This window comes from Salmo trutta, chromosome 4 (genome assembly GCF_901001165.1).
Source record: "Salmo trutta chromosome 4, fSalTru1.1, whole genome shotgun sequence".
NCBI classification, from domain to species: Eukaryota; Metazoa; Chordata; class Actinopteri; order Salmoniformes; family Salmonidae; genus Salmo; species Salmo trutta.
The window spans coordinates 12,086,924-12,111,588 of NC_042960.1; the positions used below are offsets into that span (position 1 = coordinate 12,086,924).

At 40.9% G+C, this 24,665-nt stretch overlaps 2 protein-coding genes across 5 annotated transcripts in view; both read right to left on the bottom strand.

Moving 5' to 3' along the window:
* The window catches only part of LOC115190948 (neurotrophin receptor-interacting factor homolog), a 204,524-nt gene that overhangs the window by 135,816 nt on the left and 44,043 nt on the right, over positions 1-24,665 (bottom strand). The window contains exon 8 of one of the 4 annotated variants that reach the window (XM_029749002.1): positions 22,884-23,105. The exons of the other annotated variants lie outside the window; for them this stretch is intronic. Within the exon in view, the coding sequence (XP_029604862.1) occupies positions 23,102-23,105 (4 nt within the window). The 3' untranslated portion in view covers positions 22,884-23,101. Of the gene's footprint in view, positions 1-22,883; positions 23,106-24,665 lie in introns of those variants that run through there. 4 annotated transcript variants of the gene reach the window in all.
* Positions 16,459-19,235, bottom strand: LOC115191311 (gastrula zinc finger protein XlCGF53.1). Its single transcript, XM_029749184.1, has 3 exons — positions 18,741-19,235; positions 18,208-18,338; positions 16,459-18,009 (listed from the first exon to the last, which is right to left on the bottom strand). Exons 1-3 carry the CDS (start codon positions 19,015-19,017, stop codon positions 16,897-16,899), a joined length of 1,521 nt encoding a protein of 506 aa, XP_029605044.1. The 5' UTR covers positions 19,018-19,235; the 3' UTR covers positions 16,459-16,896.

The following is a 24,665-nucleotide window of genomic DNA, read 5'->3' on the forward strand; positions in this document are numbered from 1 at the left end:
TTTCCCGCAGTAAAGTAGCACACTGTTGACTCGAGGATGCTAATCAGTCCATCTTTGAAACTAGGTACACGTCAACTATGACAGACAAAATGAGAAAAATCACATTGTAGGATTGTTAATGAATTTATTTGCAAATTATGGTGGAAAATAAGTATTTGGTCACCTACAGACAAGCACGATTTCTGGCTCTCACAGGCCTGTAACTTCTTCTTTAAGAGGCTCCTCTGTCCTCCACTCGTTACCTGTATTAATGGCACCTGTTTGAACTTATCAGTATAAAAGACACCTGTCCACAACCTCAAACAGTCACACTCCAAACTCCACTATGGCCAAGACCAAAGAGCTGTCAAAGGACACCAGAAACAAAATTGTAGACCTGCACCAGGCTGGGAAGACTGAATCTGCAATAGGTAAGCAGCTTGGTTTGAAGAAATCAACTGTGGGAGCAATTATTAGGAAATGGAAGACATACAAGACCAGTGATAATCTCCCTCGATCTGGGGCTCCACGCAAGATCTCACCCCGTGGGGTCAAAATGATCACAAGAAAGGTGAGCAAAAATCCCAGAAACACATGGGGGGACCTAGTGAATGACCTGCAGAGAGCTGGGACCAAAGTAACAAAGCCTACCATCAGTAACACACTACACCGCCAGGGACTCAAATCCTGCAGTGCCAGACGTGTCCCCCTGCTTAAGCCAGTACATGTCCAGGCCCGTCTGAAGTTTGCTAGAGTGCATTTGGATGATCCAGAAGAGGATTGGGAGAATGTCATATGGTCAGATGAAACCAAAATATAACTTTTTGGTAAAAACTCAACTCGTCGTGTTTGGAGGACAAAGAATGCTGAGTTGCATCCAAAGAACACCATACCTACTGTGAAGCATGGGGGTGGAAACATCATGCTTTGGGGCTGTTTTTCTGCAAAGGGACCAGGACGACTGATCCGTGTAAAGGAAAGAATGAATGGGGCCATGTATCGTGAGATTTTGAGTGAAAACCTCCTTCCATCAGCAAGGGCATTGAAGATGAAACGTGGCTGGGTCTTTCAGCATGACAATGATCCCAAACACACCGCCCGGGCAACGAAGGAGTGGCTTCGTAAGAAGCATTTCAAGGTCCTGGAGTGGCCTAGCCAGTCTCCAGATCTCAACCCCATAGAAATTCTTTGGAGGGAGTTGAAAGTCCGTGTTGCCCAGCGACAGCCCCAAAACATCACTGCTCTAGAGGAGATCTGCATGGAGGAATGGGCCAAAATGCCAGCAACAGTGTGTGAAAACCTTGTGAAGACTTACAGAAAACGTTTGACCTGTGTCATTGCCAACAAACGGTATATAACAAAGTATTGAGAGAAACTTTTGTTATTGACCAAATACTTATTTTCCACCATAATTTGCAAATAAATTCATTAAAAATCCTACAATGTGATTTTCTGGAGAAAAAAAATTCTCATTTTGTCTGTCATAGTTGAAGTGTACCTATAATGAAAATTACAGGCCTCTCTCATCTTTTTAAGTGGGAGAACTTGCACAATTGGTGGCTGACTAAATACTTTTTTGCCCCACTGTATGTTTATTGGCCATGGCTCTCGAGTGGTGCTGCGGTCTAAGGCACTGCGTCTCAGTGCAAGAGGCATTACTACAGTCCCTGATTCGAATACAGGCTGTATCACATCCGACCATGATTGGGAGTGCCATAGGGCGGCGCACAATTGGCCCAGCGTCATCCAGGTTTGGCCGGGGTAGGCCGTCATTGTAAATAAGAATTTGTTCTTAACGAACTTGCCTAGTTAACTGGCGGCAACTGCAGTGCAATCAATAGGAGGGGAACAGTGGCTGGTGCTGAAAATATAGCTAACTTGTTATGCAAATGTTGCACACCAACAGATGGAGAAAACCTACACCAGTCGAGCAATTCATTTCAACAATAATCTTCATTTTTTATTTGACTTTACAAACAAGAGGGCTTAATTGGAGACAATTTTTTCGGAGCCTAGACCAATATAAAATAACTTAGCCTACCTCAGCCAGTTATGAGGCTTAACAGCCTAATAGAAGTAGGATTTTTTTTATTAGGCCTACTTACAATTGCAACTAGTCAAAAATGTAGCATCCAACATAAAGCAATCATTTAAAGAAAAAAAGTCTGCACGGTCGAACTAAAACAATGTAACTAATAATGAAAAGCACACATTTGTAAATCCCAAACTCTAAAAGTAATTGGGAAGGTAGATAAAATGGTTTGTGACATTGTGGTTACAATAAAGAATGTAAACAAGATGCTGTGTTTTTATTTACGGTAGTGATGGACAACTGGAGGCATTTTGAAAACAGATTTTCAAACATTTGTTTTTCACAAGTGTACTGTAGCAGGTGTGGCCCATCACGCAAACAATGTTTCCTATTAGCAGGACAATATACTTTTTATAGCCCAGCTACTGTTGTGAAAATCCCTCCACTTGCAATGTATTCAATGCTTAAGTACTCTAAAGTGTTACATTTCTAACTCAAAACAGCAGTACAGTATTTCTTCATCACCACTATGCTTTTGTTAATAAAATAATGAGAAAAACCATTCAAATGCAGATGTTTAAACTACATTTTAGTCACACTTCCACCCAGCTCCACAGCCATGGGTAAAACCTTGCTGAGATGATCAATGTATTTGTCGAGTTGTTGTATTGTCGATTTCTCTAGCCAAAACATATTGATGACCTTAACCAGTTCATCTTTGCTTGTCGGCTTGGCAGAGTTACGGATGAATGTTTTCAGTTGATGCCAAACAAGTTCGATCGGGTTTAAATCAGGAGACCTACATGTAAAGATGAAAAATATATATTTTTAGATATACTGTAGACCTACCGTAGGTGTTGTAGGTCTTCTATTTATGTATTTATTTTTTTATTTCACCTTTATTTTACTACATAAAGGTCTACTTACTCTGCTGGCGTATTGACCCAGTTTTTGCCCTCATTTGCAATGCAAACCTGGGTGGCAGTCTGTTTTGGGTCATTGTCTGCATTTGGAGAAGAAAAAAAGAAATTTGGCCTAACAGCCAACATTAGGTACAATAATAGAAATATGCATGTCAATAGGCCTAAACGTAACAAAATATTGCTATAACCCTACCTTGAAAGAAAGTATGTGGTCCCAGTAACACCTCTCTGACATAGGGCCCAGCATATCTCTTGATGATTTCTTACTCAAAGAAATCTCGAGTCATGATACCTGAAAAAGGAGACAACAGTGAATTATTGTGGAACACATAACAAGTCGTGAGGCGTAGGCTACAACTACGCCACGGTTGATTCGTCTGTGAGGATGACGTCATTAAACGTCTCGTCAGCTTTGATCCATGCCTGGGCCTGCAGGATGCAAAGTGCAATGTTTGTCAGACTAATCATTGGGTCTAAACTACAGAACAGTACAAAACAAGCGAACACACATGGTTAATGTTCTGAGAATTAAAAAAAATATATATATATATCATTTCTTACTGAGCCTTTCCATAAATCCATGCAAGTTTCTTCAACTGTCTTCTGACTATGATTAGAGCGATGTTGATGTTGTGCCGTTATGCCAACAGATTCCTGATGGCCTTTGCTAATCGCTCATCGTCTTCATTCATCAGTGAGTCGATGGCTTGAAGTGTCTCGCTGGAAATGGAATACAATGTAAAAATGTGCAGCATACAGTAAAAACCAGCAGTTGATTTATTTAAGCATTATTTTTAGCATTATTAGGCCTACTTTACAGTATTGTCGCCTACTATACCTGAACATTTTCCTGGGCTTTCGAGTTCGGCGTAAAACAGGCATCTGATGATAGTGTTTGCTGAATAGCACTGTCCGTGACCAAAATCCAAGTCTACCAGTATTTTTGAAATGTCTTGAGTAGATTTTCCGTTCCTCCTGAAAGCCCTAATCTGCTCACTTAAATGAATAGAGATCCTGGTCATGATGCTACAGTATGTTGTACAGCATAATCAAAGTGAGGACAACGGTGATCTGCTGTATGCTTAGCCTATTGTAACCTGAAAGTCACAACTTTCCAGTACTCCTCACCCCGCCCAAAACTCCACCCTTAACACAGTTACCATTCAAAAAAAAAAGCTGTTTATCTAAAAACAAATGACATTGCGACCAATGAGAACAGACAATGGGCATAATTTTCATCAAGCCAGCTTCTTTCTATGGTGCTACCCGTTCCAGGTTTAGGACTGTAACCACCAGAGGACTTGAAAATGAGCCGGAACTGAGAGGATCACCAAAACTAAAGGCATTAAAAAAAAATTATATAGCCTATCAATGTGTAGGCATACTGTGTAATAAAATCGATAATTGTGTAATAAAAATGTGAATGTGTTTTTGCAGAGCTTACAACCATGCTGACGACCATCCGTGGAGATCAGTGGACAAAGGGCCGCACCGAAAAAACGCATGGTTGCCAAGAAAGCGGTTATTTTCGCTAGATTCTTAAAATGTGTACGCAGCGTTTGTGTGTTGGAGTCACTTTTAATTCTTAATTTATCTACCCTTTCAATCATAAGATATGTAACTATCATAATAGAGAAATAATCTGTGTATGATGCATAATGCATCATACACGGATAATATCTATCATTGTATCATTTTAGAGCCAAGGGCCATAGCATGTCACAACATAGTGTAACGGCGTCACTAGCCTGAATCCAATCTGGAGCCAGTCAGTCTACGTCTGTAAAGCATAGAATTACAGTGCCTTCAGAAAGTATTTACACCGACCCCTTGACTTTTTCCACATTTTGTTGTGTTACATCCTGAATTTTTTTATAGATTTTTTTTTGGTCACTGATCTACAGTGGAATTATGTTTTTACAAATTAATTAAAAAAGAAAAGCTGAAATGTCTTCAATCAGAAAGTATTCAACCCCTTTTATGGCAAGTCTAAAGTTCAGAAGTACAAATTTGCTTAACAAGTCACATAATAAGTTGCATGGACTCACTGTGTGCAATAATAGTGTTTAACATGATTTTTTGCATGACTGCCTCATCTCTGTACCTCACACATACAGTTATCTGTAAGGTCCCTCAGTCGAGCAGTGAGTTTCAAACACAGATTCAACCACAAAGACCAGGGAGGTTTTCCATTGGTAGATACAATAAAATGAAAAAAGCAGACATTGAAGTTATAAAATGACATTTTGGATGGTGTATCAATACACTAAGTCACTACAAAGATACAGGCGCCCTTCCTAACTCACTTGCCGAAGAGGAAGGAAACCGCTTAGGGATTTCACCATGAGGCCAAAGGTGACTTTAAAACAGTTAGTGTAATGGCTGTGATAGGAGAAACCTAAGCATGATCAACAACATTGCAGTTCCTGCACAATACTAACCTAATTGACGGAGTGAAAAGGAGGAATCCTGTACAGAATAAGGCACCAATATAGGCACTAAAGTAATACTGCAGAAATTGTGGCAAAGCAATTCTCTTTTTGTCCAGAATACAAAGTGTTATGTTTGGGGGCAAATCCAATAGAAAACATCACGGAGTACCACTCTCCATATTTTCAAGCATAGTGGTGGCTGCATCATGTTATGGGTATGCTTGTAGTCGTTAAGGACTGGGGGGGGTTTCAGCATAAAAAATAAACAGAATAGAGCTAAGCACAGAAAAAAATCCTAGAGGAAAACCTGATTCAGTCTGCTTTCCACCAGACACTGGGATATTAATTTACCTTTCAGCTGGGTAATAACCTAAAACACAAGGCTAAATCTAGACTGGAGTTCTTACCTAGATGACCGTGAATGTTCTTGAGTGACCGAGTTACAGTTTTGACTTAAAACTGCTTGAAAATCTATGGCAAGGCCTGAAAATGGTTGTCTAGCAATGATCAACAAACAATTTGACAGATCTTGAAGAATTCTGAAAAGAATAATGGGCAAATGTTGCACAATCCAGGTGTGGAAAGCTCTGAGACTTACCCAGAAAGACTGATCCACTTGTCATGAATGGACCTACCAGAACTTACCAGAAGGAGCAAAGGTTGGGATCATAACATGTAAATCAATATGATTGCAATGGTTTAGACTAGAGGTCGACCGATTAATCGGAATGGCCGATTAATTGGGGCCGATTTCAAGTTTTCATAACAATCGGTAATCGGTATTTTTGGACACCGATTTGCAGATGTTATTTATTTTTATTTTATTTTTTATTTTTATATATATATATATATATATTTAAAAAAATGATACACCTTTATTTAACTAGGCAAGTCAGTTAAGAACACATTCTTATTTTCAATGACAGCCTAGGAACGGGGGGTTAACTGCCTTGTTCAGGGGCAGAAGGACAGATTTTTACCTTGTCAGCTCGGGGATTCGTTTTTGCAACCTTCCGGTTACTAGTCCAATGCTCTAACCACCTGCCTTACATTGCACTCCACGAGGAGCCTGCGTGGCAGGCTGACTACCTGTTACACGAGGGCAGCAAGAAGCCAAGGTAAGTTGCTAGCTAGCATTAAACTTCTCTTATAAAAAACAATCAATCTTAACAAAATCACTAGTTAACTACACATGGTTGATGATATTACTAGTTTATCTAGCGTGTCCTGCGTTGCATATAATCAATGCGGTTCCTGTTAATTTCTCATTGAATCACAGCCTACTTCGACAAACGGGTGAGGATTTAACAAGGGCATTTGCGAAAAAAGCACTGTCGTTGCACCAATGTACCTAACCATAAACATCAATGCCTTATTTTAAAATCAATACACAAGTATATATTTTTAAACCTGCATATTTAGTTAATATTGCCTGCTAACATGAATTTCTTATAACTAGGGAAATTGTGTCACTTCTCTTGCGTTCCGTGCAAGCAGTCAGGGTATATGCAGCAGTTTGGGCCGCCTGGCTCATTGCGAACTGTGTGAAGTCCATTTATTCCTAACAAAGGCTGTAATTAATTATGACATAACATTGAAGGTTGTACAATGTAACAGCAATATTTAGACTTAGGGATGCCATCCGTTAGATAAAATACGGAACGGTTCCGTATTTCACTGAAAGAATAAACGTTTTGTTTTCGATTCGATTTCCGGATTCAACCATTTTAATGATCAAAGGCTCGTATTTCTGTGTTATTATGTTATAATTAAGTCTATGATTTGATAGAGCAGTCTGACTGACCGATGGTAGGCACCAGCAGGCTCGTAAGCATTCATTCAAACAGCACTTTAGTGCGTTCGCCAACAGGTCTTCGCAATGCTTCAAGCATTGAGCTGTTTATGACTTCAAGCTTATCAACTCCCAAGATAAGGCTGGTGTAACCGATGTGAAATGGCTAGCTAGTTAGCGGGGTGCGCGCTAATAGCGTTTCAAACGTCACTCGCTCTGAGACTTGGAGTAGTTGTTCCCCTTGCTCTGCATGGGTAACGCTGCTTCAAGGGTGGCTGTTGTCGATGTGTTCCTGGTTCGAGCCCAGGTAGGAGCGAAGAGAGGGACGGAAGCTATACTGTTACACTGGCAATACTAAAGTGCCTATTAGAGCATCCAATAGTCAAAGGTATATGAAATACAAATCTTATAGAGAGAAATAGTCCTATAATTCCTATAATAACTACAACCTAAAACTTCTTACCTGGGAATATTGAAGACTCATGTTAAAAAGAACCACCAGCTTTCATATGTTCTGAGCAAGGAACTTAAATGTTAGCTTTTTTACATGGCACATATTGCACTTTTACTTTCTTCTCCAACACTTTGTTTTTGCATTATTTAAACCAAATTGAACATGTTTCAATATTTATTTGATGCTAAATAGATTTTTTTGATGTATTATATTAAGTAAAAATAAGTGTTCATTCATTATTGTTGTAATTGTCATTATTACAAATAAAGAAAAAAAATTGTCCGATTAATCGGTATCGGCTTTTTTTGGCCCGCCAATAATCGGCATCGGCGTTGAAAAATCATAATCGGTCGACCGTCTAGTTTAGACCTCCACATTGTTCCGGTAGGTTTAGTCTGACCTGTTCAAACTTCAATATAGTATCTGTTTGTTTTTTACTGGTACAGGGCGGCAGGTAGCCTAGTGGTTAGGGCATTGGGCCAGTAACTGAAAGGTTGCTGGATCGAATCCCCGGGCTGACAAGGTCATTCTGCCCCTGAACAAGGCAGTTAACCCAGTGTTCTCCGGTAGGCTGTCATTGTACATAAGAATTTGTTATTAACTGACTTGCCTGGTTAAATAAAGATTAAATTCGAATAAAAATGTAAATACTGTATTTCATTACGCCGTACATCATCTTCATGCATTCTCGTTCCGCTACTGGATGGAGAGCGTATTTTGGGAAATTGCATTCAAGACAGGAGAAACATTTTTTCAGTTGATAATAAATCATGTTTTGTTTACTTACTTTTTCTTTAACTTGTTTCTATAACTTTCTAGCAAGTCAAGCTATCTTACAGAACAGCTAGCTAGCTAAAAGCGAGGCTATATTGTAGCTAGTGACCTTCACCCCTAATAATTGTCACAATAAACTAAAATGGAAGGCAACAGTCATAAAGTATAATTGGCTTAACTGCCAATGCGTCTTATTTTTTAATGTACTATTAAAATAGTACTCACGTATAGGAATGGGTAAACGTTTACAAGTTGCTAGCTATCCCATAAACCCATCTTCGAAAATCACATATTTTCATCTTCTGTGGTTTGGTAACTTCTGATTCTTCGATGGACTCTGGCCTGACTAAAGTAGACTGCACAGTTTGGAAAAATTCAAACGGAGCCTTCATCTGTAGGGGGACGTTGCGATTCCACTCTGTGAATGACATCCCACGCATGGTAATGCATAATGCCTCACTCACACAGGTTATTATTGTACGGTACATTTGACATAGTCTTCACAATCCATGAGGCGCATCACATCAAAAAGAATCACACATTAGCAACTTACTACAAGTTGAAAAAAATGTATGCGACACACTGCATGCAGTGTCATGCACAGCAACCTAGTCCGGCAGATGAGTTGCCACAAGAAAAGGGCAACTAGTGAAGAACAAACACCGTTGTAAATACAAACCCATATTTATGTGGATTGTCTCCCAATGAAATGAATAGACTTCTGCCTGAAAGCATACAGTTTGACACAACCTGTGTGTACAAGGCTTAACACCGTGTAGCACCCACTTGGGTGATGCTACTCAAGAGCAACCACAAATGCGCTGGAATCTCACCACACAATGTTCATGGTCAGAATAGTTTATCACACTTCAGTTGCCACTTCTACGAGACATTGCAGTCCCCTCTCCTCTTTTCCCCTCAAGCCAGCTAACTGATTTGAATCATGAAATAGCAGCACCCACCTGTAGCACACGCTCCAGCAGGTATATCTCTCTGGTCACCCCCAAAGCCAATTCCTCCTTCCAGTTCTCTGCTGCCAATGACTGGAACGAACTACAAAAATCTCTGAAACTGGAAACACTTATCTCCCTCACTAGCTTTAAGCACCAGCTGTCAGAGCAGCTCACAGATTAAAAAACCTGTACATAGCCCATCTATAATTTAGCCCAAACAACTACCTCTTCCCCTACTGTATTTATTTATTTTGCTCCTTTGCACCCCATTATTCCTATTTCTACTTTGCACTTTCTTCCACTGCAAATCTACCATTCCAGTGTTTTACTTGCTATATTGTATTTACTTCGCCACCATGGCCTTTTTTTGCCTTTACCTCCCTTATCTCACCTCATTTGCTCACATTGTATATAGACTTATTTTTCTACTGTATTGTTGACTGTATGTTTGTTTTACTCCATGTGTAACTCTGTTGTTGTATGTGTCGAACTGCTTTGCTTTATCTTGGCCAGGTCGCAATTGTAAATGAGAATTTGTTCTCAACATTGTGGTTTTATGGACGTATTCAATGCGTCTTATTTATACACTTTTGTAGTATTTGTGAAATGCATATTGTTATGTTTGGTAGCACTTATTTATTTTTCCTTTGCCTCCAACCCCTTACCATGCGTGGAACGGATGTGGGTGGGGCTAGGTCTACATAGAGGTGCTGTTTTCAGAAAATTCACAAAAGCTCTGACGAAGGCCGTTAGGCCGATATGTAAGCTTATTAAATATCAGTGATACTATCAAGAGCAGTGTGCGGTTTCCTTTTTTCCTTCATTTTTTCTCAACTTGCCTACCTGGTTAAATAAAGGTGAAAAAATTTAATAAATCAAAATGATCAGATTATGATCAAAATATGAATTCAGAAAAAAACAGGAAGTCAATTGAAACAATTCCATTCCAAAAAACACTTAAAACACCTAATGATTAAAAATATTTTTTAAATGTACAGAAGGGATCAATCTCTGGGCTGCTGTTACGGCACCATGATGACAAAAATCTCCCATGGCTGTAGCAAACATTGTCACTCATTAATTGACTTACTCAGCCACAAAAGTCACACACTCAAGGTTGGCTGTATTTATACTGATGTGTGTCACCATGTCACTGTGTTCATCAATACAACAACGACCAAAACATGCTAAAGTCAAGTCCCTCTTAACTGTTTCTCAACAGGGCTCACAACACAAGCTTATCTGGGTTATTCTCATGAAACTGGCACCTGACAAAAATTAAATAATATATATACAGTACCAGTCAAAAGTTTGGGGACACCTACTCATTCCAGGGTTTTTCTTTATTTTTACTATTTTCTACATTGTACAATAATAGTGAAGACATCAAAACTATGAAATAACACATATGGAATCATGTAGTAACCAAAAAAGTGTTAAACAAATCCAAATAATTTTATATTTGAGATTCTTCAAAGTAGCCACCCTTTGCCTTGATGATAGCTTTGCTGGGAAATGGTTCATTTATTGTGTTTGGTTTCATAATTTTAAGAACGAAAATTGGATATTGACTAATTTTCTAGTTTATGGTTTCAAAATTGTGCGTCGAGTAACAGAAAACAAAATGTATCCCATTTTTTGTTTTGTTCATACCCGGAAGTAAACACCCCGTATTAGTTATTCACAGTGCATATGGGGTTTGTTTACAGTCTGGGTTGATCTGCAGTGTCGGCAGAACAGAGAAAGGATTAGACCTTTGTGTGACAGGAAGTTAAAAATAGTAATGTTAGCTACGATGCTGAACTTATCATGAAGTTAGCATGCCAATAGAACGAAATCAACAACTGAAATTGACTTGCACTAGGTGGCTAGCTAGCAGTAGCTGGCTAATGTTTGCAAGCTAGTAAGCTGGCTAACTGACTAGCAAGGCCTACCTGGCTACTGGCTATAGTCATGCTAGCTAGAAGTAGCTAGTGGAAGTAAGTTAGTCCCTCAACCTGCTAAGATGAAGCTGCCCGGCCAGAGGTACTTGATGCAGAAAGGTGAGATTTCTCCATTACATTCTGTAGCTAACTTAGCTAGATCTTCTGTTTTAACAGTATAGATGTTAAAACACACCTTTTTAGCTTTGCTTTTCCTTAGGGTGCTTTTTAGTCATTCAGTTTTTATTGTTATCCTTTTGTTGTTTATCCTGTTATGTTTCTTACATAGTTTATTTGTTTTTTCCTGTGAAGCACATTGCATTCCATGTCTGAAATTTGCTGTATAAACAAAGCTTGATTTTATTTTATAACATCAACTCCGTCAGAGTGCTGAAAGATCTGATAAAATTCTTGTTTTTGTTGGGGATTTTCAAATGAAGCATTTTTTTATATTTTACAAATGTTTGGATATAACTTTTTATTTTTTATAGGAAGAAAATATTTTGGTTTGAGTATTTGTTGTCAACTCTGTTACTTTATTAAAGTGACCAGGCCCTTAAGATCAACTTCTTTGTAAATATTATGAAAAAATATTTGAATCACTGTTCTGCAACATATGCTTAAGCTATTGAAGTACTTGCTTTGCTAGACCTAAGGGTTAATGTTTGCTTTATACATGTTGTTTTATGTTCTGAATCTAGAAAAACATGCCAAACATTTGGAGGTTTGTATTACATATTTGAATAATCTAGGATTATACAATCAAGGCCTTTAAACACAATACATGTAAAAATGAAATGCCTTTCATGGAGTCTGACGGAGTTGACATAAATCAAGTTAGTTGCATTTTATTAAAAACATTTATGTATAAGGTTGATCCTTTACGTGGTGTAATAGCTGATACATTGGTCTATTAAAATCTACATTTCAAATGGTGTTAATATTAAGTAAAATATTTGCTTGTTTTGTCACAAACTGAAATTAGGCGAACTATTAGAATTTTAGCAACCAGGAAAAGGCAGAGCGATTTCTGATTAGTGCATCTTTAAGACAACATTTATCAAAACCTTGGCCTGGAGCCTCAATGAGTCTGAGTAGAAGTGCTGATTGAGGATCAGGTACCCATCATAGTCTTATTCATTATGATCTAAAAGGCTAAACTGATCCTAGATCATCACTCCTACTCTGAGATGCTTTGTGGATACAGGCCCTGACCTAATACACTACATGACCAAAGTATGTGGACACCTGCTCGTCGAACATCTCATTCCAAAATCATGGGCATTAATATGGAGTTGGTCCCCCCCTTTGCTGCTAAATCAGCCTCCACTCTTCTGGGAAGGCTTTCCACTAGATGCTGGAACTTTGCTGCGGGGACTTGCTTCCATTCAGTCACAAGCATTAGTGAGGTCGGGGACAAGCATTTTGCTGCACCCGCAATAACATCTGCTAAACACGTGTATGTGACAAATAACATTTGATTTGATTTGACTGATGTTGGACGATTAGGCCTGGCTCGCAGTCGGCATTCCAATTCATCCCAAAGGTTTTTGATGGAGTTGAGGTCAGGGCTCTGTGCAGGCCAGTCAAGTTCTTCCACACCGATCTCGACAAACCAATTCTGTATGGACCTCGCTTTGTGCACGGGAGCATTGTCATGCTGAAACAGGAAAGGGCTTCCCCAAACTGTTGCCACAAAGTTGGAAGCACAGAATCGTCTAGAATGTCATTGTATGCTGTAGTATTAAGATTTCCCTTCCCTGGAACTAAGGGGCCTAGCCCAAACCATGAAAAACAGCCCAAGACCATTATTCCTCTTCTACTAAACTTTACAGTTGGCACTATGCATTTGGGCAAGTAGCGTTCTCTTGGCATCCACCAAACCCAGATTCGTCCGTCGGACTGCCAGATGGTGAAGCGTGATTCATCACTCCAGAGAATGTGTTTCCACTGCTCCAGAGTCCAATGGCGGTGAGCTTTACACCACCCCAGCCGACGCTTGGCATAGCGCATGGTGATCTTAAGCTTGAGTGCGGCTGCTCGGCCATGGAAACCCATTTCATGAAGCTCCTGACAAACAGTTATTGTGCTGACATTGCTTCCAGAGACAGTTTGTTTTACTCGGTAGTGAGTGTTGCAACCGAGGACAGATGATTTTTATGCGTTACGTGCTTCAGCACTTGGCAGTCCCATTCTGTGAAATTGTGTGGTCTTCCACTTAGCTGCTGAGCCGTTGTTGCACCTAGACATTTCCACTTCACAATAACAGCACTTACAGTTGACCGGGGCAGCTCTTGCAGGGCAGGCATCTTATGAACTGACTTGTTGGAAAGGTTGCATCCTATGACGGTGCCACGTTAAAAGTCACTGAGCTCTTCAGTAAGGCCATTCTACTGTCAATGTTTGTCTATGGAGATTGCATGGCTGTGTGCTCGATTTTATACACCTGTCAGCAACGGGTGTGGCTGATATGCAGACAGTAGTTAACATTGGGCTCACCTCAGTGAGACTGTGTGTGGTCCAATGCTGCTCAGCTGGTTCCTATGTGGGTTCAAGAGTAGGTGTAGTCTGGTTGACCTACATGACCATGGTCCCCTCAGGGTTCTTGTTGGTTCTGTTTTTTCTGTGCTCCGTTTTATTTACTTAACAAATAAGGAACACTCAAAATGTGCACTTATAAATCACAACAATTTTAATCAAAATACAGCTGTAGACAGAAGTCAAAGATCAAACATCACACATCACACATCACACTGATGTCTCTCCTGAGTTCTGCAAAATAGGAAAAATCCCAAGTTATTTTATTAACTCCGAAGTCCAGCCCTGGTGATGTCACTGCATATGTCATTACCTTCTACTCATCAGACCAAGCCCATGCATACACAGCTATACAAACTTGCAAGAGAGATACAATAGTTCCACTGTTTTCTAAGGGCTCAGCAGTAAATGTCCACTCCCTAAGTTGATTTATAGAGGTATGTCTAACTAGTCTCTTATCTCCCCTGCAGGGTTCTGTGTTTATATTTGAGGTGCTTTTCTCACAGACTGTTTCTTTATAGAAAATAACTGTGAAACAATTTTAAACCTTGTATATATACTGCTCCAAAAAATAAAGGGAACACTTAAACAACACATCCTAGATCTGAATGAAATAAATAATCTTATTAAATACTTTTTTCTTTACATAGTTGAATGTGCTGACAACAAAATCACACAAAAATAATCAATGGAAATCCAATTTATCAACCCATGGAGGTCTGGATTTGGAGTCACACTCAAAATTAAAGTGGAAATCCACACTACAGGCTGATCCAACTTTGATGTAATGTCCTTAAAACAAGTCAAAATGAGGCTCAGTAGTGTGTGTGGCCTCCACGTGACTGTATGACCTCCCTACAATGCCTGGGCATGCTCCTGATGAGGTGGCGGATGGTCTCCTGAGGGATCTCCTCCCAGACCTGGACTAAAGCATCCGCCAACTCCTGGACAGTCTGTGGTGCAACGTGGCGTTGGTGGATGGAGCGAGACATGATGTCCCAGATGTGCTCAATTGGATTCAGGTCTGGGGAACGGGCGGGCCAGTCCATAGCATCAATGCCTTCCTCTTGCAGGAACTGCTGACACACTCCAGCCACATGAGGTCTAGCATTGTCTTGCATTAGGAGGAACCCAGGGCCAACCGCACCAGCATATGGTCTCACAAGGGGTCTGAGGATCTCATCTCGGTACCTAATGGCAGTCAGGCTACCTCTGGCGAGCACATGGAGGGCTGTGCGGCCCACCAAAGAAATGCCACCCCACACCATGACTGACCCACCGCCAAACCGGTCATGCTGGAGGATGTTGCAGGCAGCAGAACGTTCTCCATGGCGTCTCCAGACTCTGTCATGTCTGTCACGTGCTCAGTGTGAACCTGCTTTCATCTGTGAAGAGCACAGGGTGCCAGTGGCGAATTTGCCAATCTTGGTGTTCTCTGGCAAATGCCAAACGTCCTGCAAGGTGTTGGGCTGTAAGCACAACCCCCACCTGTGGATGTCGGGCCCTCATACCACCCTCATGGAGTCTGTTTCTGACCGTTTGAGCAGACACATGCACATTTGTGGCCTGCTGGAGGTCATTTTGCAGGGCTCTGGCAGTGCTTCTCCTGCTCCTCCTTGCACAAAGGCGGAGGTAGCGGTCCTGCTGCTGGGTTGTTGCCCTCCTACGGCCTCCTCCACGTCTCCTGATGTACTGGCCTGTCTCCTGGTAGCGCCTCCATGCTCTGGACACTACGCTGACAGACACAGCAAACCTTCTTGCCACAGCTCGCATTGATGTGCCATCCTGGATGAGCTGCACTACCTGAGCCACTTGTGTGGGTTGTAGACTCCGTCTCATGCTACCACTAGAGTGAAAGCACCGCCAGCATTCAAAAGTGACCAAAACATCAGCCAGGAAGCATAGGAACTGAGAAGTGGTCTGTGGTCCCCACCTGCAGAACCACTCCTTTATTGGGGGTGTCTTGCTAATTGCCTTTAATTTCCACCTGTTGTCTATTCCATTTGCACAACAGCATGTGAAATGTATTGTCAATCAGTGTTGCTTCCTAAGTGGACAGTTTGATTTCACAGAAGTGTGATTGACTTGGAGTTACATTGTGTTGTTTAAGTGTTCCCTTTATTTTTTTTAGCACTGTATATTGTTAATCTGTAGTCTAGGACCCTATAAATGTAGTGGGGAAGGGGTATTATAGCCCTTCCTCTTCTATTAATACAACATAAGCATAATCAATTATTATAATACATCAAATATTTGGTGCAGCCCCTATCATTCTCCAGACCCTCCTCACACCCCTCCTCTTTCACCAGCAGCACCTCCTATTCCTGGAAGAGAGAGGTGATACAGATTACACTAACATACACTCCCTCAGGTATGTACATATACACACACTTTCAACATGGACTTTTTACCCATCCTCACTAAGTTTGAGTCATATACTGTAGTCACAGAATTACTTCATTGTTGCTAAACCCATCATGGTGGACATAAATATGTTGTGGATAAATGAGTCAGAAGTCATCAGACAAACCTGACTAAACTATTTTGACGTGTACAGTAGGTGTTTGCTAGTGTGTAGTAAGTGTATATTGGTTATAAAGCTCTGTCGGGTTTATGCAGAATAGGGTGAGATGCGATGTATATTAAAGGGAGTTTCAAATAACGAGAACAAAGTCAAAACGTTTATTTATTAAACATACACGTTTTAAATTCACCATTTGAAAACCACACATCTGCATGAACTTGATAGACTGCATTAATATACTCATTAAAAGTGTCTTGGGCAAAAAAATAAGTAGTTGAATGGAAGTAATGACATTTGTGAACATCATATCCTACACAGTACAAACACAATATGTAACAGACTCATTAGGCTTATATCACAATGTCTGGATGCAATATTCTACCCAGGAATATTTAACACTGAAATCTGTTGCTCTCATTACTCCAAAATGCATCTATGGATCTTTTCTGTTGACAACACTCATCTTTGTCTTTAATTCAGGGTTTGATGTCAAAGTCAGAAGCTATCAAGTGGAATGGTTACTTTCTATGTTATAGAGTGGAATGTTTTTTCTGCTGCTCTATCCTAAGGTAGTTACTCTCTGAATGGCCTCTCTCCCGTGTGGACCTTCAGGTGCATCTTCAGATGGTGCTGGTGGGAGAACCTTTTCTCACACTGGGGACAGCTGTAGGGTTTCTCCCCTGTGTGAACCCTCTGGTGCCTCTTCAGGTTGCCAGCATGGGCGAAGCGCATGTGACACTGGGTACAGCTGTAGGGTTTTTCCCCTGTGTGGACCCTCTGGTGAATCTCCACCTTCTGGGGGCAGCTGAAGCCTTTATTACAGAACATGCAAAGGAACCGCTTCTCTTTACCGCCAGTTTTTACTCCCCCTCCCCGAGCCTTGGACCTTTGGTCATTTGAGTTCAATACCTGATCGAACAGGCCTTGTGAATCGGAAGGTGCCATTGACATGGACACTGGCTGTAAAGAGGAGTTGGTTGTGACATTTAGATTTGTCTCTAAGTTTTCCCTGTAGTCTAAGAAGTCACTGCTGTTGTCCTGCGAGTGTCCTTCTCCTAAATGAGTCTCGACTTCACTCCATGTCAGAGGAGCGTCGCCCTCCACTTTCACAGTCACATCATCTAAGGCCAGACCCTCCCCTTTCTCATCCAGGCAGTCTTCAGAGTACACACTACTACTGTACCGGTTCCAGTCCCCTCTCATTGGATTAGTCTGTGTATCTATGCCCACAGGCATGTCACCAGGTATCATCCCTGTCTCTGCAGTGTAAGAACAAGATGGGTCATTGCCAGTCTGTAATGCGTCACCTGAGTCCTGATGGGACAGAACTGTCCTCGGGTTACCGTAAAGTAAATACTCTGAGCCGGGAGCAGAACGACAGCCCAGTCCCCCCAGCCCCAGTATCTCTGGGTCTGACCTGTGGTCAGATCCTGTGTGTAAAAGCCTTTGTGTTACAGTTAAAGTCTCTGTGTCTGTCTCTGACTTGAGGATAGCGTTCTGCGTTCCACTGTCCTCTGTGATGCTGCGTCGGATCCTGGGCGGCACTGGGGTGATGGTGGGGTCCTCCGTGGCTACAGGGGGCGCTCCAGCCGCTCCAGTCTGGATGTTTCTGCTGTGTCGTGGGTCCTCCTCTCCTTCAGACCTCTCCAGCTTGACCCCAGGACCTGCAGCCTCTGCATCTGCAGGCTGACAAGAAGAAAGGAGGTTATTACCGGTACATAAGTAGGATTAGATAACATTGTCATAGGGAAGTCTCACAAACTCCCCTATGGCAGATAAATGAGGATGTACATGTAAGCAAGTGAATAGCTGAAGGGAGCCTTTCTGAAATAAACTGTCCACATTTGATCTACTGTAATTTTGATGTAATACTATTACACTAACCTCTATAACGATAACTTGCTGGGTTGAGGTTCCACTCCCCTCATCAACAGTGATTGGTTGGTCATCTCTCCATGTTTTGTGTCCCACAGGCTTCACAAAGCTCCTGTAGCCTCCAGTGAGATGTCCTTCACCTGAGAGAGTGATTGGGGGTAAAGAGGTTGTTAGGTTTGGCTACTGTCAATGCTCAACACTATATTGTACACTATTGACCGTTTTGACACTGTTTAGAATTGACAAGGATGTAAGGTAACACTTCACATAACTTCTTGATATACTATTTATAGATTGATTGTATATGTCCAATGCAGCATGTTTTCAATAAGTAAATAATAGGCCATTCCGTAAATGAATTATCTGGTTAGAATATTATATTTTGTCATTGTGCAAAATAGCCAAGCAATTATTGCATACTATCCAACAAACTGACCAAGACCCATTTCACCGTATCTGGTTAAGACATCTAAAGTCACACATGTGCAGCATGGAACGGGCGACAGGCCCTGCAGCCTCTTCGTTCTGAAAAATGTACGTACCTCTTTCCATTCCTCGGTCTAGGATCTTGACACTACTGGGACGACTAGCAAGGACGCGCTCTCGCGTTGTTCGATCTGCGCGCTCCCGTGCCACCTTCAGTTCCAATAGATGTAGTTTCCTTCGCAATGCCCTGTTTTCTTTCTGGTTTTGAGTTATTTCCAAACGAAACACTGCATAGTCGTCGTCTACGAGCTTACAGATATCTGCCACGGCTGCATTCGCTAGCACCTCCATGATGGAGGCTATTTGAGTGTGAAAAACAACACAGTTAGCCATGTTGGCTAATATTCTCAGCTAGCTAACTAGCGTTACCTAGATAACATTTATCAACCAAGCCCTCTCTCCAACGCGAATTAAATAAGTATGTGATTCGGTGCAGTTCAATTAGTCATATTTTGAGTTCCAGGGTGTTAATAAACGTCCAAATATCACAAATAAAAATGCTAACGTGGAAATTGTACTTGGTCGCTGTTCACTTCCGGTTAAACTGACGAGAAAGGGATCTTATTGGTTGGCGTCATAGCGCAAAGGGTGTCGTTAAATGAAAAATAAATGCGCGCTGTTCTTTGAATTACGGTAGTGAACAGAAATATTCAAGGACCACGTCTCACGCTATTGGTCGTTCGATAGCCAATGGGCTCTCAGCGTCCCTTTCACCGCGGTGTTCGAGGAGAAGCAGTCTGCCTGTCGCATTGCATTGCCGCATCCATCCAGCTATTAACGATTGACTGACAGATAACAAGCTAAATCCACGCTACACGTGAACTAAGCAAGCTAGCTAACGAATTAGATATGGGTACGAGTATAATTGCTTATTTTCAGATACAACAAATAGAGCTAAAGTTGCATCATTGACGTTGGTATGGTGCGTTGCACTTCATGAAATGAATAAAAAGCTGGCGACTTTGACAGACTGAGTAGTAGTCTACTACTGGAAGAAAGTGAAGACAACTAACGTTACTCAGTAAGGTAACTATTTACTCTCAGTGGTGGAAAAAGTACACAATTGTCATACTTGAGTAAAAGTATAGATGCCTTAATAGAAAGTTACTCAAGTAAAAGTTTAAGTCACCCAGTAAAATACTACTTGAGTATAAGTCCAGAAGTATTTCGTTCTAAATATACTTAAGTATAAAACGTAAATGTAATTGCTAAAATATACTTAAGTATCGAAAGTAAAAGTATAAATCATTTCAAATTCGTGATATTAAGCAAAGCAGACACACCTCATTTTTTTTTTAAATTAAGGAATAGCTAGGGGTACACTCCAACACGAAGACATCATTTACAAATGATGCATTTGTATTCAGTGAGTCTGCCAGGTCAGAGGCAGTAGGGATGACCACGTGTTCTCTTGATAAGTGTGTACATTTGACAATTTTTCTGTCCTGCTAAGCATTCATCATGTAAGGAGTACTTTTGGGTGTCAGGGAAAATGTTTTGAGTAAAAACGACATTATTTATGTAGTGAATTAAAAGTTGTAAAAGTATAAATAGTAAAGTAGAGTACAGATACCTCAAAAAAACGACTTAAGTAGTACTTTAAAGTGTTTTTACTTAAGTACTTTACACCACTGGTTACATTATAGTATCTATCTGGCTATGATCTGTTAATCTGATCCCTTCTAGAATGTCAACAAAATTACAAGATGTCTGTACACTTGTAAGGTAATAATAGATAATTGACCTAATGGTAAATGTTAACTCTGAATTATTGTCATGTCTAGCATGGCATGCATTTAAAAGTTATTATATTAATGTTACTTTGATATTTATGTTTCCGTCATTCCAAGATATGGCAATCAGCAGTAGAAATAATAACAAAGCGGTTTCCCCACCCCTGGTACGCTGAAAAGCTGAGAGATGGGCCTGGAGAAATGTAAACCCTCAAATTCATAGACTGAGCTATGGATGCAAGGACCGACCATCCATGATAGGAAAATTATAGTTTTAACCATGTTTTGAGGCGATAGTGTTTGTTCACATTTTTTTGTTTACAAACATTGTAGTTAAACACACTTGTATTTTGGGTTCTGATGGGGTGCGACAATTGAACTAAGCTCATGAGGCATTTTATAATTTATATTATTCAAGAATCAATGGATACGTATAATTTATAAGTAGCAACTGCTGATTGCCCCTTTAAAGTCTGCACATTGGACAAGCTATCAATGCCAATTGGAGACTACCCCATTGGAAGAAGAGGTCAACCACGTCAGGTGTCAACTGCCGGCCTCTTCCACCTCAGAAAATGGAGTGCCTTTTTGATCAAATGATTAATTGGCATCAGGAAGGTGCCTGTAATGGTGTACTGCAATGACTCTATTTATGCTCTGTAACCACATTCTCTGTGTTTACATTCATAGGTCATGGACAGGACACACCGGACAGGACCCACCGGACCTAGAGCCATCTTGGGTGGTGCTCACCCCAGGCTGGCAAACCTGGATAAGGTGTTCTTTGTCCTTGATGTGATGTTCCCCAAGGTGACATTCTGGTGAAATCCACCCTACTCCTAGTAATTTATAATTTCTGCATATCATCAGTCTACAATAATTCTATCTACAGTATAACGGCATAATATCCTACAAAGGCAAATTTGATGGGTAGTCAGGATGGGACTCCCTGGAGCAGTCAGTCCAACACCTTTGTCCAGGGGTGTCAAACTCAATTCCAGGAGAGCTGTGTGTCTACTGGGTTATTACCTTTGAATTCATGTTCAATTAAGACCTAGAATACCAGGTGAGAGGAGTTCCAAAACGGTTATACGGCCCATTTAAACAGCAGCTGCGATCCGATTTTAAATTCCAATGAGGGGATTAGATTAAGCTGGCACAGGTGCCCAGGTGGGCGGAGATTTCATCAGGTGAAAAGTGATTGCATTAGTTTTGAAACCGGGCTGCCTCCTGGGTGTGAACTGGGTGACATGGCGAAGTTGTATCAAAACAAAGTGACGTATGCTAAGCACGTGGAGTAATGATTACAACACATGCAAAGTGTTCGAAACGCATACATACTTTTCTATCTAGTTTAAGGCAGATAAAGTATGTATTTATGGAAAATGTATGTTGTATGTTCCTGAACGATGCACCACGCTGCCTTGTTGGTAATATGACCCGGTGGCGTAGATTACAGTTCTATTTGAGCAGGGCGCTCCTCTCTCACCGCTTTCACCCGTTCACATCATGAGCCATATCCTGGTGCAAACCGGTTTAGCTTATTAAAACTCTCTCATTCATATTCGGAAAGAGTGTCAAACAAGGCATATCCACATTGGCAGTAAATTAAATACACTTCAACAATGGTTCAGATGCTATTCGATGAGCTAACAAGGAAAGTTAGTGTCATAAGGAGATCACCTTACTTTAAAACAAAAACGGTATACTTGTTTGTGTATTTTCTCTGTAAACCTTATTACATATTGTAGGGACATGCACAAACTAACATTAGATTGGATTGTTAAGCACAAACTGAAGTCCTTAAAAGCAGGTAGGTAGGTAGCCTAGTGGTTAGAGCATTGGACTAGTAACCGAAAGGTTGCAAGATCGAATCCCCGAGCTGACAAGTTAAAAATCTGTCCTTCTGCTCCTGAAGAAGGCAGTTAACCCAGTGTTCCTAGGCCGTCATTGAAAATAAGAATTTGTTCTTAACTGACTTGCCTAGTTAAATAAAGGTAAAATAAAAAGGTCCCACTGCACTTTCTTTCCTTCTGCCAGGACCAACTAGCCGCCTGGCTCAGAACCACTCCTGCCTGACCCAGTCCACTCTTGCTTCTTGCCACTCACTGTGCTAGGTAACACAGGGTCACAAACCATAACAGGCTGGTAAAGTAAGTGAAAAAAGTTGTCAGTGAGTTTCAAGATAGTAGGTAGCTGGTTATGCAGCCTCAAAGACAAGAATAGACACACAAAAAGGGCATCCCCTTTCTTATCTAGGGGCCCTTCAGAGTATACACTACTGCTGTACTGGTTCAAGTCCCCTCTCATTGGGTTAGCCTGTGTATCTAAGCCCACAGGCCCGTCACCAGGTATCATCTCTGTCTCTGTAGCGTATGAACAGGACCTGTAACACATCACCTGTGTCCCGATTGGACAGAACAGTCCTTGGGCTCAGGTTACCGTAAAGTAAATACTCTAAATGGGGAAAGGAGGACAGCTTAGTCGCCCCAACCCGTTAAAGTCTTGGTGTCTGTCTCTGACTTGAGGACGGCGCTCAGCGTTCCACTGACCTCCGTGATGCTGAGTCGGGTCCTTGACCTCTCCGGCTTGACCCCAGGACAACAGTGATTGGTTGGCCATCTCTCCATGGTTTGTGTCCCACTGGCTTCACAAAGCTCCTGTGGCCTCCAGTGAGATCTCCTTCACCTGAGAGTGATAGAAGGAAAAGAGGTGGTTAGGTTAGCTACTGTCAATGCTCAACGGTATACTATTGTGTCAATAGCTATTCAATACTATTGACAATGTCTAGAATTGGCAAGGATGTAAGGCAACATTTCTCATAACTTCTTGATATACTATTTATTGATCGATGTATTATGTTTCATGCATCACATTGTTTTTGTTGAGTAAATAATAATAAGTGCAGTAATCAAGAACCTGGTTAGAATATGATATTGTGTCTTTGTGCTAGCTAGAGATAATTATTGTTATCGATCAATAATGACAAATCTCATGTATTGACAACTTAGATGGGAAGCTACTGAGGATGGTAGCTGACTCTATAGCCACTCCTATCTGCCATATTTTTAATCTGAGCCTAGAGGAAAGTCTTTGTCCTGAGGCCTAGAGGGAAGCCCAAGTAATTCCGCTACCCAAGAGTGTTAAAGCGGCCTTTACTGGTTCTAACAGCAGACATATAAGCTTGCTGCCAGCTCTTAGCAAACTGTTGGAAAAAATTGTGTTTGACCAAATACAATGCTATTTCTCTGTAAACAAATTAACAACAGCATGCTTATAGAGAAGGGCACTCAACATGTACTGCACTGACACAAATGACGGATGATTGTTTGAAAGAAATTGATAATAAGATGATTGTGGGAGCTGTACTGTTAGATTTGCGATATTATTTGATATTATTGACCATAACCTGTTATTGAAAAAACGTATGTGTTATGGCTTTCAACCTCAGCACTGAATCTATGATATGGCAATCTATCTAATAGAACTCAAAAGGTTTTCTTTAATGGAAGGTTCTCTAATGTCAAACATGTAAAGTGTGGTGTACAGCAGGGCAGCTCTCTAGGCCTTCTACTCTTTTCTATTTTTTACCAATGACCTGCTACTGGCATTAAACACAGCATGTGTGTCCATGTATGCTGATGATTCAACCATATATGCATCAGCAGCCACAGCTAATTAAGTCACTGAAACCCTTAAGAAAGAGTTGCAGTCTGTTTTGGAATGGGTGGCCAGTAATAAACTGGTCCTGAACATCTCTAAAACTAAGAGCTTTGTATTTGGTACAAATCATTCCTTAAATTCTAGACTGAATCTGGTAATGAATGGTGTGGCTGTTGAACAAGTTGAGGAGACAACATTACTTGGCGTTGCCTTAGATTGTCAACTGTCATGGTCAAAACATATAGATTCAATGGTTGTAAAGATGGGGAGAGGTCTGGCTGTAATAAAGAGATGCTCTGCTTTTTTGACACCACACTCCAAAAAGCAAGTTCTGCAGCCTCTGGTTTTGTCTAATCTTGATTATTGTCCAGTGCTGCAAGGAAAGACCTAGTTAAGCTGCAGCTGGCCCAGAACAGAGTGGCACGTTCTGCTCTTCATTGTAATCAGAGGGCTGATATAAATACTATGCATGCCAGTCTCTCTTGGCTGAGAGTTGAGGAGAGACTGACTGCATCACTTCTTTTTATAAGAAACATTGTGTTGAAAATCCCAAATTGTTTGCATAGTCAATTTACACACAGCTTT

Bases quoted from the DNA above. Each gene is read 5' to 3' on its own strand.
- LOC115191311 (XM_029749184.1), bottom strand. From the start codon at position 19,017: ATGGCTAACTGTGTTGTTTTTCACACTCAAATAGCCTCCATCATGGAG. The intron at 18,339-18,740 runs GTACGTACATTT...TCACTCTCTCAG, and splicing joins AGACCGAGGAATGGAAAGAG to GTGAAGGACATCTCACTGGA. The intron at 18,010-18,207 runs GTTAGTGTAATA...TCTTCTTGTCAG, and splicing joins AGCAAGTTATCGTTATAGAG to CCTGCAGATGCAGAGGCTGC.